General features: G+C 41.4%; 1 protein-coding gene across 1 annotated transcript in view; it reads left to right on the top strand.

The window, feature by feature from the left end:
- The window catches only part of myo9aa (myosin IXAa), a 328,362-nt gene that overhangs the window by 169,641 nt on the left and 145,543 nt on the right, over positions 1–13,178 (top strand). The window contains exons 7-8 of the mRNA XM_061887012.1: positions 7,073–7,170; positions 11,525–11,651. Coding sequence (XP_061742996.1) covers positions 7,073–7,170; positions 11,525–11,651 — 225 coding nt within the window. The remainder of the gene's footprint in view (positions 1–7,072; positions 7,171–11,524; positions 11,652–13,178) is intronic.

The raw sequence follows: 13,178 nt of genomic DNA, 5'->3' as shown, positions 1-13,178 counted from the left end.
GACAGCTAGATTTTTTGTGGACATGTTCCATAAATATTGATGTTAAAGATTTCTTTTTTGTGAAGAAATGTTTAGAATTAAGTTCATGAATCCAGATGGATCTCTATTACAATCCCCAAAGAGGGCACTTTAAGTTGATCATTACTTCTATGTGTAGAAATCTTTATTTATAATTAAATCACTTGTTTAGTTTTCAACAAGTTTTTAGTTATTTTTTATCTTTTTTTCCCCAAATAGTTCAAGAAAGACCACTATAAAAGAGCAATATTTTGCACTGTTATACAATTTAATCAATCAGAAACTGATGACATAGTGCTGTATTTTACTTATTTATCTCCTTTTTTCAACCAAAAATGCTTTGCTCTGATAAGGAGGTACTTGAATTAAAAACATGTTCACAGGGGGTACATCACTAAAAAAAGGTTGAAAACCACTGTTTTAAAGAATGAATATTCGATAGATTCGACAAAACAGTTGCAATAGCAGAATCAATGAGCCGCCATTGTTGTTTGAATCAAACAGTCACTTCGGCGCTACGTCTCATCTATGAAATCCCGCCCGGCGATCCTGATTGGTTCATTATTTTTTGCTACCGTGAAGGAGTTTGCATTTCCCAGCAGCCCAGATCCTTGTGTGGAGCTCAGCGAACTACAAGGATCTGGCGAGAGTCAGGTGATTATCAAGTAACTTATCATAAGAAAAGTTGGTTTTGCTCAATAGGTCACCTTTATTGTCAAACCTTTTCCGGTGAAATTGGAGTGAGCGGAGTTCTGTGTAACCTCAAAATGACATGTAGAATCATCTTTAGTAACCATAACCCATAACAGCACTGATCTAATGGCACAATCCAAGGCAAATCATTTTATTTTTTCTGTTTTTGTAGGGGGGGGGGGGGCAGTCACACATTTTCTTTGCAGCACAACTAAAATATTCTCTGTTGACTTTGAATCTGGATCTATTTGTGCTGCTGCCTCAGGGCAAGGTTTTCCTTTCCAACAATCGTCTTTCAGCAAAGAGATGGGTGTTGTGATAGTGATGGGATCGGCAGTTCTTTTGACTGTACTGAATCACTAGAATCAGTTCCTTAAATATATCCGTTCAAAAGATTCGTTCACCGAATCACCTCTGTAGCAGCAGTTCTGTGTGTGCAGATCGGCGAACGTGCCAGTTTCACTCATACCGGCATGGTCGCAGCGGAGCTCAACTGAACTGAGGAAGGAACGAATCAGCTCATGAAGTGATTCGGTTCAGTACGTTCGCTCAGAAGATGTGTTCGTTCGAACGAATCGTTCGCGATCGACACAACACTATGTTGTGAAGATGTCAGTAGATTAAAGGTTTCTTAAAATACTTTGACCTAACCTTATGGATTATTGGTTTGATCCAACCATCCATCCATCCATCTTCTTCCACTTAACCGAGTTCGGGTCGCGGGGGCAGCAGCCTAAGTAGGGAAGCTCAGACTTCTCTCTCCCCAGCCACTTCGTCTAGCTCTTCCCAGGGAATCCTGAGGCGTTCCCAGGCCAGCCGGGAGACATAGTCCTCCCAACGTGTCCTGGGTCTTCACCGTGGCCTCCTACCGGTCGGCCGGGTGGCATCCTGACCAGATGCCCGAACCACCTCATCTGGCTCCTCTCGATGTGGAAGAGCAGCGGCTTTACTTTGAGTTCCTCCCGGATGGCAGAGCTTCTCACCCTATCTCTAAGGGAGAGCCCCGCCACACGGCGGAGGAAACTCATTTCGGCCGCTTGTACCCGTGATCTTAGCCTTTCGGTCATGACCCAAAGTTCATGATCATAGGTGAGGATGGGAACGTAGATCGACCGGTAAACTGAGAGCTTTGCCTTCCGGCTCAGCTCCTTCTTCACCACAACGGATCGGTACAACGTCCGCAATACTGATGACGCCGCACCGATCCGCCTGTCGATCTCACGATCCACTCTTCCCCCACTCGCGAACAAGACTCCTAGGTACTTGAACTCCTCCACTTGGGGCAGGGTCTCCTCCCCAACCCAGAGATGGCACTCCACCCTTTTCCGGGCGAAAACCATGGACTCGGACTTGGAGGTGCTGATTCTCATTCGGGTCGCTTCACACTCGGCTGCGAACCAATCCAGTGAGAGCTGAAGATCCCGGCCAGATGAATCCATCAGGACCACATCATCTGCAAAAAGCAGAGACCTAATCTCGCGGCCACCAAACCGGAACCCCTCAAAGCCTTGACTGCACCTAGAAATTTTGTCCATAAAAGTTATGAACAGAATCGGTGACAAAGGACAGTCCTGGCGGAGTCCAACCCTATTGGTTTGATGATGACTATAAATCTAAAGATGTGGTCAGACGTTGAAAAACACTCTTAATGGATAGGAAATTGTACTGTTTATATCAATTTTATTGACTTATTGAGTAGTATATTTGTACTATAATGTAAGAAAACGAATGTGGCAAAATCCACTGCACAGTGTTCACAGTAATACCAAAAAGTAGAAAAGTTGTAGCTGTTACATGACTTGTATGAGAGGTGTACTTAATTTTGCAGTACTGTGGATCGACGCCAATCCAAATGTTTTCGTAGAAGGTGTGTTCATTCATTAGAAAGCGAGTCAACTCCATAATATTTACAAGGTAGGACACGTTTTTTCTTCCCCGACACACCCTCTCTTCTCACTGCGTTGAAATCAAAGCTATCAGTCCAAAATCTCAAGATTTTACCTCGTCAGCAATCTTTGGAGCTCTTTCAAGTATACAGCGGTTATAGTTGTTATGGCACCTTTTTTTTTTTCTGGAATTACATTATTTACTCAAGTTCTGTCTACATGACATAATGCAGTATTTATTTATAAAATATACATAAGGGTGAGTAAGTGGTTTCATTTATCTCATCACAATCCATTTCCTTTTTTTTATTTATTTCATTCAAAGTCAAGGAAAAAAAACAGTCCAAATAACATTAAAATAAATCACGAATGAAAAGGATGTTATGATCCGCTGCCCGGATCATATTATGTTTAGGTTTTTGAGTCTTTTTGTATTATGTTCTGTTAGTGTTTGACTTCTTTAGTTCCTGGTTGTACTTCCATGTTTATTTTCTCACCATAGTTAAATATTAGTTTTACCTGCCGCTTGTTCCAGACGCACACTTGTTTCCTGATTGCTGTCTTTATTTAAGCCTGCCTTTTCAATCAATGATCAATCAACGTTTATTTATAAAGCCCCAAATCACAAATGTCTCAAAGGACTGCACAAATCATTACGACTACAACATCCTCGGAAGAACCCACAAAAGGGCAAGGAAAACTCACACCCAGTGGGCAGGGAGAATTCCCATCCAGTGGGACGCCAGTGACAATGCTGACTATGAGAAACCTTGGAGAGGACCTCAGATGTGGGCAACCCCCCCCCTCTAGGGGACCGAAAGCAATGGATGTCGAGCGGGTCTAACATGATACTGTGAAAGTTCAATCCATAGTGGCTCCAACACAGCCGCGAGAGTTCAGTTCAAGCGGATCCAAGACAGCAGCGAGAGTCCCGTCCACAGGAAACCATCTCAAGCGGAGGCGGATCAGCAGCGTAGAGATGTCCCCAACCGATACAGGCGAGCGGTCCATCCTGGGTCCCGACGAGCGGTCCATCCTGGGTCTCGACTCTGGACAGCCAGTACTTCATCCATGGTCATCGGACCGGACCCCCTCCACAAGGGAGGGGGGGACATAGGAGAAAGAAAAGAAGCGGCAGATCAACTGGTCTAAAAAGGAGGTCTATTTAAAGGCTAGAGTATACAAATGAGTTTTAAGGTGAGACTTAAATGCTTCTACTGAGGTAGCATCTCGAACTGTTACCGGGAGGGCATTCCAGAGTACTGGAGCCCGAACGGAAAACGCTCTATAGCCCGCAGACTTTTTTTGGGCTCTAGGAATCACTAATAAGCCGGAGTCTTTTGAACGCAGATTTCTTGCCGGGACATATGGTACAATACAATCGGCAAGATAGGATGGAGCTAGACCGTGTAGTATTTTATACGTAATTAGTAAAACCTTAAAGTCACATCTTAAGTGCACAGGAAGCCAGTGCAGGTGAGCCAGTACAGGCGTAATATGATCAAAGTTTCTTGTTCTTGTCAAAAGACTAGCAGCCGCATTTTGTACCAACTGTAATATTTTAATGCTAGACATGGGGAGACCCGAAAATAATACGTTACAGTAATCGAGGCGAAACGTAACTAACGTCCATTCAGCCTGGCTTCGTAACTTGTGTTCACACAAGTAACAGCTTTTGTTTCCCGGTTCAGTACTTGCTAGATTCCGCGCTAGGCCTGTTATCCCTCTAGCTCCCATGCTAGCTCTTTTGTTTTGCGTTTTGTACTTTGAGCAAGTTTTTCTTTGTGAGGGTCGGATTTTAATTTTAAATAAATCATTTGTTCTTACCTTCACGCTGTGTCCTAAGCCCAACTGCATCCTCGGGAGAACGAACCCGCATCACCATGCGACCCAACCGTTACAACAAAAGTACAGTTGTGGTCAAAAGTTTACATACACTTGTAAAGAACATAATGTCATGCCTGTCTTGAGTTTCCAATAATTTCTACAACTCTTATTTTTTTGTGATAGAGTGATTGGAGCACATACCTTTTCTCCTCCAAACATATTGCTGGGTATTGTGGCCAAACAGCTCCATTTTTGTTTCATCTGACCACAGAACTTTCCTCCAGAAAGTTTTATCTGTGTCCATGTGATGTCAGATGAAACAAAAATGGAGCTGTTTGGAGGCTTTTAATCCCAGGAACACCATCCTACCGTCAAGCATGGCAGTAGTTGTATTATGCTCTGGGCCTGTTTTGCTGCCAATGGATCTGGTGCTTTGCAGAGAGTAAATGGGACAATGAAAAAGGAAGATTACCTCCAAATTCTTCAGGACAAGCTAAAATCATAAGCCCGAAGGGTGGGACTTGGGCGTAGTTGGGTGTTCCAACAGGACAATGACCCCAAACACACCTCAAAAGTGGTAAAGGAATGGCTGAATCAGGCTAGAATGGCCTTCCCAAAGTCCTGACTTAAACCCCATTGAGAACATGTGGACAATACTGAAGGAACAAGTCCATGTCAGAAAACCAACAAATTTAGCTGAACGGCACCAATTTTGTCAAGAGTTTTAAATGTAGGAAAAAAATCATAATGTGACCCCCTTTAAAATGACTCTCACATCTTGTTCCAAGAGGATGTCATTAAAATCCCTTAGCAGCTGTGAAGAGTTTCAAAACCGGACTGACACAACCTCTTTGCTGCAGATTAACCATTTCCTGTAGAATTTCCACACATTTGTAAAGAAATGGCTGTTTGGGCTTACAGTAGGGCTAAAATTAACCAGGACAGTTAGTTTGACACAAGTTATTTAAAGGCCTACTGAAACCCACTACTACCGACCACGCAGTCTGATAGTTTATATATCAATGATGAAATATTAACATTGCAACACATGCCAATCCGGCCAGTTCAGTTTACTAAATTGCAATTTTAAATTTCCCGCGGAGTTTATTGTTGAAAACGTCACGGAATGATGAGGCATGCGCGTGACGTCACGGACTGTAAGGAAAGATTAGCGCTGCCCCACTCGCGGCTAAAAGTCGTCTGCTTTAACCGCATAATTACACAGTATTTTGGACATCTGTGTTGCTGAATCTTTTGCAATTTGTTCAATTAATAATGGAGAAATCAAAGCAGAAAGATGGAGTTGGGAAGCTTTAGCCTTTAGCCACACAAACACATGGTGATTCCTTGTTTAAAATTCCCGGAGGTGAAACTTTACTATGGATCAGAGCGGTCAAGCGAACATGGATCCCACCCAAATGTCAACCAGCAGTTTTCGGTGAGAAAATTGTGGTAAAAATTCGCCACTTACCGGCTGAGCTTGCGCCGTCCATACAGCTGCCGTCGACTTCCCTCAGACACTGGCCTCAAGTCACTTGTGGACACACCCCTCCGACTATCAGGTACTATTAAACTTACTAAAACACTAGCAACACAATAGAAAGATAAGGAATTTCCCAGAATTATCCTAGTAAATGTGTCTAAAAACATCTGAATCCGTCCCAATGCAATGGCCTTTTTTTTTTTACCTTGATTTTTTTCTTTTTTCTTTTTTTCTAGTCCTTCGCTATCAATATCCTCAAACACGAATCTTTCATCCTCACTCAAATAAATGGGGAAATTGTCGTTTTCTCGGTCCGAATAGCTCTTGCTGCTGGATGCTCCCATTAATAACAATGTGAGGCTGTGAGGAGCCCTCACACTTGTGACGTCATCATCTGCGACTTCCGGTAAAGGCAAGGCTTTTTTATCAGCACCAAAAGTTGCGAACTTTCTCGTCGATGTTCTCTACTAAATCTTTTGAACAAAAATATGGCAATATCCCGAAATGATCAAGTATGACACATAGAATGGACCTACTATCCCCGTTTATACAAGAAAATCTCATTTCAGTAGGCCTTTAATCGAGTTTATTTAAGGTTCAAATTAAATTTTGATACTTGGCAATACTGTACCTGTTTAAAAAAAAACTGAAAAGGAAACGCATCAAAGGGAGAAGCAGATGACTTAATGTGGTGTACCGCATCCTCTTTAAATGACAGTCACAGATTCAAACCGTTGAAAGCAGTGGAGCCTTGGATAGTCACATATCTTGAAGCAGATGAGGCAAAACTGTCTTTATATCTTCTCGCTATATGTTGTGTACAATTAGTGTGCTCGGCGAGTGGTCCGTCATCTTGAGAGCATGCAGCGAACAAAGAAAAACGAGCAAAATGATCAGCTTTAATGCAAGTCCTATTATCCACGACAGCAAGAGAAACTTCACAGACCACAGTGTTGATCATTTCTTTTGCTTCGTGATTACACTTCAGGTCACTGTTTTTTTCTTCCCCGAGTCTTAACTCAAATGCTTAATTCAAACATCTTAATAACACAAACCATTAATGCACTGTTGTTTCCAACAGTGTCTGTAAGTGATTGTCCACTTCATCGCAGTTTGTTATTGAGTCTGTGAATGTGATGACTCGTGGTTTTTGCAAATGTTGCAGGACTGCTTCACGGTTGAAGGAGAGGATCTGAAGCACGACTTTGAGAGGCTTCAGCTCGGGATGGAGATGGTGGGCTTTCTTCCTGTCACACGAAAACAGTGAGTAACACACACTTAGACACCCACAATGTCACAAATATGTAACAAAAGAAGTACATTTCAGCGACCGTTTTTTTGACAGTATATCAAAGGAATTTTTTATAGAATTAAATCTCTTGCTGCTACTGCAAAACAATCAATACAAATAAATTGTGGGATAAAACACTCCTGTGAGCCAATTCTAATTTACTAGATAGTATCAGTTAATGTAAACTTTTCAACTATTCAAGATTATCATTGTCAAATGCTTACAATTTTGTCTATATCCATCCATCCATCCATTTTCTACCGCTTATTCCCTTTCGGGGTCGCGGGGGGCGCTGGCGCCTATGTCAGCTACAATCGGGCGGAAGGCAGGGTACACCCTGGACAAGTCGCCACCTCATCGCAGGGCCAACACAGATAGACAGACAACATTCACACTCACATTCACACACTAGGGCCAATTTAGTGTTGCCAATCAACCTATCCCCAGGTGCATGTCTTTGGAAGTGGGAGGAAGCCGGAGTACCCGGAGGGAACCCACGCATTCACGGGGAGAACATGCAAACTCCACACAGAAAGATCCCGAGCCTGGATTTGAACCCAGGACTGCAGGACCTTCGTATTGTGAGGCAGACGCACTAACCCCTCTGCCACCGTGAAGCCCTTTGTCTATATAGACAGTTGAAACTTATACTATATACAGCAGGAGTGCCCATTACGTCGATCGTGAGCTACCAGTCGACCGCGGGGGGTGTGTCAGTCGATCTCCAGCCAGGCTTTTAAAAAAAATAGACCTAAAAATTAGTGATCATCAATCTTCACCAAGACGTCACTTAAATGACATTCACGGTACCGGAGGGTCTTGTGAGATGACGCTGGCTGCTGCAAGATCATTATTATGAAAATATGACCGAGAGGAAGGCGAGAAACACTTTTTATTTCAACAGACTCTCGCGCCGTACCTTCCGTCAAAACTCTAAAGGCCGACTGCACATTTCCTATCTTCACAATAAAAGCCCTGCTTCATGCTGCCTGCGCTAACTAAATACAGAGTCTCGGAAAACTTTCGTGCACAAGCGATCCCTCAGAAAGCTGGCGTGCACATCACTTGTGCACGCCAGCTTTCCGAGACTCTTATTTTGTTAGCGCAGGCAGCATGAAGCAGGGCTTTTATTGTGAAGATAGGAAATGTGCAGTCGGCCTTTAGAGTTTTGACGGAAGGGACGGCGCGAAAGTCTGTTGAAATATAAAGTGTTTCTCGGCTTCCTCTCCGTCATTTTTTCATAATAATGAACTGGCAGCAGCCAGCATCATCTCACAAGACCTTCGGGTGCCGTGAATGTCAATCAAGCAAGCTACGGAATTTGCCGCCAATGTTTTTCTTGTAAAGTGTATGGAAGCTGGATGAATTAGATGCCAAAAACCAACCACTTTCATGTGGTATTGTACAGAAAGGACAACTTTTTTTCTCCTCCATTTGAAAATGTGGGCGTTATCATCATTACTGTCTGATTCCAATCAATGCAAGTCATCAGAATCAGGTAATACACCAACTTATATTCTTGTCTTTGTGAAAGAAATACATCTATATGTGTTACACATGCTTGTATTATCATTAAACACATTTAACTTGTTTAAAAAAATGTCTCTTTCATAAATAAATAAATATAAATGATATATATAAATGAGGTAGATCCCCTCGAGTTGGTCAATTGAAAAGTAGCTCGCCTGCAGAAAAAGTGTGGGCACCCCTGATATACATTATAAAACTATCTGTAATAGAACATGACATTATGTGTTTTTAAGTGGCATTACAAAGCATTAAATTAGATTAGCTGATTCCTGTAGAAACCCTGATATTGCGCTTATTCACAACTGTCTCAAAAACGCTTACATTGAGAAAACCATTCTAGTTTGGTGGTAAGCTCCTTTATACCAGTGTGGGTGGGACTGGCTGCAAGGTAGCTGAAGTGTCTTGCCCAAGGACACAACGGCAATGACTGGGATGTCAGAAGCTGGAATCGAACCCGAAACCTTCAAGTTTGTGGACGGCCAGTCTACCCGCTGAGCCACTCTGCCCCCAAAACAATTATGTTCTGTTAGACCACTAACGGGCGATGAGGTGGCGACTTGTCCAAGGTGTACACCACCTACCGCCCGAATGCAGCTGAGATAGGCTCCAGCATCCCCCGCAACCCCAAAAGGTACAAGGGGTACAAAATGGATGGATGGATGGATAGACCACTAACGGTAACGTGCTTGTGATATTTTTTGCTGTGAAAAATTTAATTTTCAGAAAAATTGCAAACAGCCTCTTAAACTGAGCAATTAGCCTTGGGCAAGTAAGATCCAAATAGCGTATGCTAACTATGAAATTGTATGTACTATTAGTTGGCGTCTTGCGGCTGATCTGCTAGGACTGCGTGTACAATTAAAAACGACGCTGCCACAGAAAGACATATTTTATGCCACTCCTTTTGTCTCATTTTGCCCACCAAACGTTTTATGCTGTGCGTGTATGCACCAAGTTCAGCTTTGTTGATGTTATTGACTTGTGTGGAGTGCTAATCAGGTATAGTGTATCTGGTCACTGCATGACTGCAAGCTAATTGATGCTAAGGTGCTATTTAGGCTAGCTGTATGGACATATTGCATTGTTATTCCTCATTTGTAGCTATATTTGAGCTTATTTAATTTACTTTACTTATGACCTCTGTGTATTTAATTTATATTTGTATGTCTCATGACCGATTATCTGAATGTAATATTGGCTGCATTTCTGATAGTTGTTTGTGTGCCGTGTTGTTACCCAGTTATCAAAGACTAATAAAACCACTAACTTGGACACACACATCTATACCTTTGGCCATTTTAAAACAGTAATTTCCAGGAGTTATCTCACCTTCTGAGAAGCCTCCGTTTTACTAATATTTTCCAAAGTTGTAAAAATGTGTAGAAGAAAATATAAATTCTGAGCATTTCTGTCAACGAAGATTTCCGTCAGCCCTCGACGCATATTCATTTTGTGAGTAGGTTTTTATAGCTAAAATAGACACTTACATCATGTGTTTCCTTCATTATGATACTTATAAAGGGCTTTTAATTATTGCTGCTATAGACAGATTTTTTTTCTTTTCTTTTTTTTTTTTGGTCCAATATGACTCAACATTGTGGTTTGCCGACTCCTGGATTAGCACAATGCATTTTGATCCACGGATCAGCAAAATTATCACAGTAAACATGTCAGAATTAGCTACAACAGCTAAAATTAATCTGTTTCATCTGTTAATTGTTTTTAATTAAGTTTTTTCATAAAGTTCAATTCATCCATCCATCTATCCATTTTCTACCGCTTGTCCCTTTTTGGGGTCGCTATCTGTTTTGAAAAAGAACCCACTTTATATAAAAATGAAGGAGTAAGATTTTGGACTATAAGTCACAGTTTTTTTCATAGTTTGACCGGGGGTGCGACTTATACTCAGGAGCGACTTATGTGTGAAGTTATTAACACATTACCGTAAAATATCAAATAATATTATTTAGCTCATTCATGTAAGGGATTAGATTTATAAGATTTCCTTGGATTTAGCGATCAGGAGTGACAGATTGTTTGCTAAACATATAGCATGTTCTATATGTTATAGTTATTTGAATGACTCTTACCATATGTTGTGTTCAATAACATAACGTACATTTATTCAGCCTGTTGTTCTCTATTCTTTATTTATTTTAAATTGCCTTTCAAATGTCTATTCTTGGTGTTGGGTTTTATCAAATCCATTTCCCCCAAAAATTCGACTTATACTCCAGTGCGACTTATATATATATATATATATATATTTTTTTTTTTCCTTTTCTTCTTTATTATGCATTTTCGTCAGGTGCAACTTATACACAGGAAGCGACTTATACTCTGAAAAATACGGTACTAGTTTTTGATCAAATAAGACAAAACTTGTTTTGACATATTTCTGTCAGTTGTAGTTATTCGTTTCTTTAAAAAGTAGGTCCACAAATCGTAAATCGAATTTTTTGTAAAGAAAAAATAACATGTATATTTTTTTCCATAAGCCATTTCGCCCAGTCCTTGTTTTAATACACCCAAACCTTTCTTGAATCAGACCATAAAACTTGCTTTTGGATAATTATTGCAGTGAGTAATGTGTATTAGCTGCAGTCAAATAGAGAAAGGGCGGTCTAGGGAGCATAAGACATTATTTTCACACATGGCTTGTCCTGAGTTCAGACCTTCAGTCAATCTAAAATATGTAGGGTGTATAGGGAAAAACATTTCAAAGTGATCTAGCTCTGGCATAATCAATGAAACATACTTGGGGAAAAAAAAGGTCCTCACATATTTCTTTTTTAGGATCTTCTCGTTGCTGTCCGCCATCCTCCACCTGGGCAACATTCGCTACAAGAGGAAAACCTACAGGGAGGACTCTATTGACATCTGTAACCCGGAGGTGCTGCCTGTGGTCTCCGAACTCCTGGAGGTACTACTAGATCATGTGTTTGCTTAGCTGAGAAGTTGAGGCCTCGTAAATGTCCACGCCATTTAACTTTACCAAAGGGGCCCTATTCTACAATACATGTTGTACTCGTTAGGTTGGTGTGCTTCTAAGTTTTACCTGTTTTCATTTTCATGCCACTCTTAAAGGCCTACTGAAAGGAGATTTTCTTATTTAATCGGGGATAGCAGGTCCATTCTATGTGTCATACTTGATCATTTCGCGATATTGCCATATTTTTGCTAAAAGGATTTAGTAGAGAACATCGACGATAAAGTTTGCAACTTTTGGTCGCTAATAAAAAAGCCTTGCCTTTACCGGAAGTAGTAGACGATGTCCGCGTGATGTCACGGGTTGTAGAGCTTCTCACATCCTCACATTGTTTACAATCATAGCCAGCAGCCGCTAGAGCTATTCGGACCGAGAAAGCGACAATTTCCCCATTAATTTGAGCGAGGATGAAAGATTCGTGGGTGAGGAAATTTAGAGTGAAGGACTAGAAAAAAAAAGGCGATTGCAATGGGAGCGATTCAGATGTTATTAGACACATTTACTAGGATAATTCTGGAAAATCCCTTCTCTGCCTATTGTGTTGCTAGTGTTTTAGTGAGATTATAAAGTCATACCTGAACGTTGGAGGGGTGTGGCCACGGGTGTGTTGACGCCAGAGTCTCTGAGGGAAGTCACGGCATTTGCAGCAGGACGGAATTTCCGCCGATGTCTCCGGTAAGAGGCGACTTATTACCACCATTTTCTCACCGAAAACTGCCGGTTGACACGTAGTCGGGATGCATGTTCGCTTGACCGCTCTGATCCATAGTAAAGCTTCATCTTCGGGAATTTTAAACAAGGCTGTGTTTTTGTGGCTAAAGGCTAAAAGCTTCCTACCTCCATCTTATTACTTTGACTTCTCCATTATTAATTGAACAAATTGCAAAAGATTCAGCAACAAAGTAGTCCAGAATACTGTGTAATTATGCGATTAAAGCAGACTACTTATAGCTTGGACCGGGCTGGAAAATAATGTCCGCCTCAACCGCGTTTGACGCGTCCATTTCAACACGTCACTAGGCGGAAAATTTAAAATTGCAATTTAGTAAACTAAAAATACCGTATTGGCATGTGTTGCAATGTTAATATTTCATCATTGATATATAAACTATCGGACTGCGTGGTCGGTAGTAGTGGGTTTCAGTAGGCCTTTAAATCCTGTTACCAGTCCAGTACAAGAACCTCCCAATATCTTACCATGGGCGTCTCAAGGAAAGATTCAGGCAGCTAAAGACCTGTGTTGTCACTCTTTCTGTGCTTTCGCTACCAACAGACAGCTTTTTTGTTAGCAAAGCACAGTTTGATTCCAGAGTCTCCAATTTTTTTTCCCAATATCTAATTTTTCTCCACTGATGGCGATCAGTAAATAACTGGTTGAGGGAGCGTAACTCTTGATCTCTGACCAATCAGGAAAAAGGCTGCAGAATCCGAGTGTGTCGACCAAGAGGAGAAGAATGCAGA

The sequence above is a fragment of the Nerophis ophidion genome, linkage group LG25 (genome assembly GCF_033978795.1).
Source record: "Nerophis ophidion isolate RoL-2023_Sa linkage group LG25, RoL_Noph_v1.0, whole genome shotgun sequence".
Taxonomy (NCBI): Eukaryota; Metazoa; Chordata; class Actinopteri; order Syngnathiformes; family Syngnathidae; genus Nerophis; species Nerophis ophidion.
Note: the sequence above shows the minus strand (reverse complement) of the source record. Positions and strands in the feature narration are given on the sequence as shown.